The sequence below is a fragment of the Hylobates moloch genome, unplaced genomic scaffold, assembly GCF_009828535.3.
Source record: "Hylobates moloch isolate HMO894 unplaced genomic scaffold, HMol_V3 SCAFFOLD_7249, whole genome shotgun sequence".
Lineage (NCBI taxonomy): Eukaryota > Metazoa > Chordata > Mammalia > Primates > Hylobatidae > Hylobates > Hylobates moloch.
Window position 1 is genome coordinate 1,356 of NW_026659524.1, and position 2,135 is coordinate 3,490.

Sequence of the window (2,135 nt, forward strand, 5' to 3'; positions counted from 1 at the left end):
CCGAGTAGCTGGGACTACAGGCGCCCGCCATCACGCCCGGCTAATTTTTTTTTGTATTTTTAGTAGAGACGGGGGTTTCACCGTGGTCACGATCTCCTGACCTCGTGATCCGCCCGCCTCAGCCTCCCAAATTGCTGAGATTACAAGCGTGAGTCACTGCGCCCGGCCATGAGTTTTGTTTTCAAAGCATATCTGTGTGGTTCTTTACCTGCCCAAGGCCAGCGTCACCCTTGTCTACCTCTCAGTGGAAGATGTGACCCAGGTTTCACTGAATTTATCCCCATTTTCTGTGTCTTGTAAGGTGGCTTGTTTTAGCTCATCTGTCCATCGTCTTGCTGGTATATTTTCTAGATAAATGGCTGACTTTTCACCCACAAAAGCCATAATAGCTGATGCTTCTGTGTAGAACCAAGTCTCATTTTGACTCAAGAGCTGCTACATTGCACCGCCCCATCAAATCTCAGTGTCCACCATCTCGTAAACTATGAAATCCTGGGTATTTGATGAGAGAAGCTTGAATATTGCAGTATCTCTCCTATGAGGTGTTAGAACAATTTGCCTCAAATCTATTGGAAAAACATTGCTCATCTGTGTACACGAACCTAGGACAGAGCACACTGGGAAGATCACATTCCAAAACGGGGAGATTTTGCCCAAGGCTCATGAAAGGAACCAAGTCAGTTCTCTCAAGACTTGACCTCAGGCCTCCTGGTATATTTCTCTCAAAGTCTCCTGTTCTCACACTGAGAAAACTGATGTCCCTGTGTTAGGATTGGACAGAGGAATGTTTCTGTGTGCAAGGAAGAACTGCTTCATGTAAGAGGCCCTGTCTGAATTTATTTGCAGGACATTGGTGTGATCAAGTGAAAAAGGAGGACCAAGAGGCCACAGGTCCCTGGTGAGTCTGAGAAATTGTGGACAGTTAATTTGATGTTGACACCTGGAGACGCCCAGTCCGGGGAAAACAGTACATGCGGAAAATAATGATTTCATCTTGTCAGACAAGTCTGAATTATGCCTACTAACATTGCTTTTGATTCTCATTACAGTAAATGTTTAGGTTTCCATTTCTTCCTCCCCTTATCATTTACTAATGTATCATAGGTTAACCATACCTCAGAAGCTGTACCCTTATGGCGACTGCATGAAATTTTAAGCACATTTGATGGAAAACCATTGAGCTCACTCTTCTCATGATCACTGTTTGCTGTGTGTCATGAGGGCAGTAACTCAGAGTGTCCTTTTACTCCCTTATCAGTGTATCACTTGGCCAAGTCACTGAGCTCACTATCTCTCTCTCTCTGTCTCTCAATCTCTCAGTCTCTCTCTCTCTCTCTCTCTCTGTGTGTGTGTGTGTGTGTGTGTGTGTGTGTGTGTGTGTGTCTTTCTCTTTCATCCTTTTCTACCTGGCCCTGGTCTGTCCCAACATAAAGGCAATAATTTGTTACCTCATTAATAGATCTGTCCTTTTTCTTTTCAAACAGTTCCTTATGTTATCCATGAAATCTAGCTGGGGCTGTGTGGTTTCTGATTCCCCCTGGCTTATTCTTTACTTTTCCTCCTTTTCCAGGCTCAGCAGGGAGCTGCCGGATGAGAAAGAGTCTGAAGTCTTGCAGGACTCACTGGATAGATTTTATTCAACTCCTTCTGGGTATCTGGAGCTGCCTGACTTATGCCAGCCCTACAGAAGTGCGTTTTACTCATGGGAGGAGCAACACCTTGGCTTGGCTCTTGATGTGGACAGTGAGTACCTTACTATGAAGGTGATAAGACTCCACCTGGTCCTCCAGATAGGGGTGATATTCCTGTTCCAAGTGGCCCTTACTGACCCAAGAGATGTCATTGCCGCAGGCAGGACCTATGGGCGCATATAGGTTGTAATGAAACTAGTTTCAGTTGGAAGCCCAGACATGAAATGGGTCAGTGAGCATGGCTCTATTCCTAGTCTCCAGCCGTGCCTGTGGCAACCTGAGCCCACACTCAGCACATTGGACCCAGGCAGATGTAAAAAATTCACAGAAGAATGATTTGGACTCAAGGGTTTGTCGATTTCCTCCTTCATTCTAATTTGAGTGTCTTGCAACCATGAATGAGCTGGGCATTTGATGAGACAGGGCTGAATACTGCAGTTTTCC

General features: G+C 45.5%; 1 protein-coding gene across 1 annotated transcript in view; it reads left to right on the top strand.

Moving 5' to 3' along the window:
- The window catches only part of LOC116465618 (neuroblastoma breakpoint family member 3-like), a gene marked incomplete at its 5' end in the record, with an annotated part of 2,926 nt that extends 1,052 nt beyond the window's left edge, over nt 1–1,874 (top strand). The window contains 2 exons of the mRNA XM_032148623.2: nt 847–898; nt 1,571–1,874. Coding sequence (XP_032004514.2) covers nt 847–898; nt 1,571–1,874 — 356 coding nt within the window. The remainder of the gene's footprint in view (nt 1–846; nt 899–1,570) is intronic.
- Between the last annotated feature and the right edge of the window lie 261 nt (nt 1,875–2,135).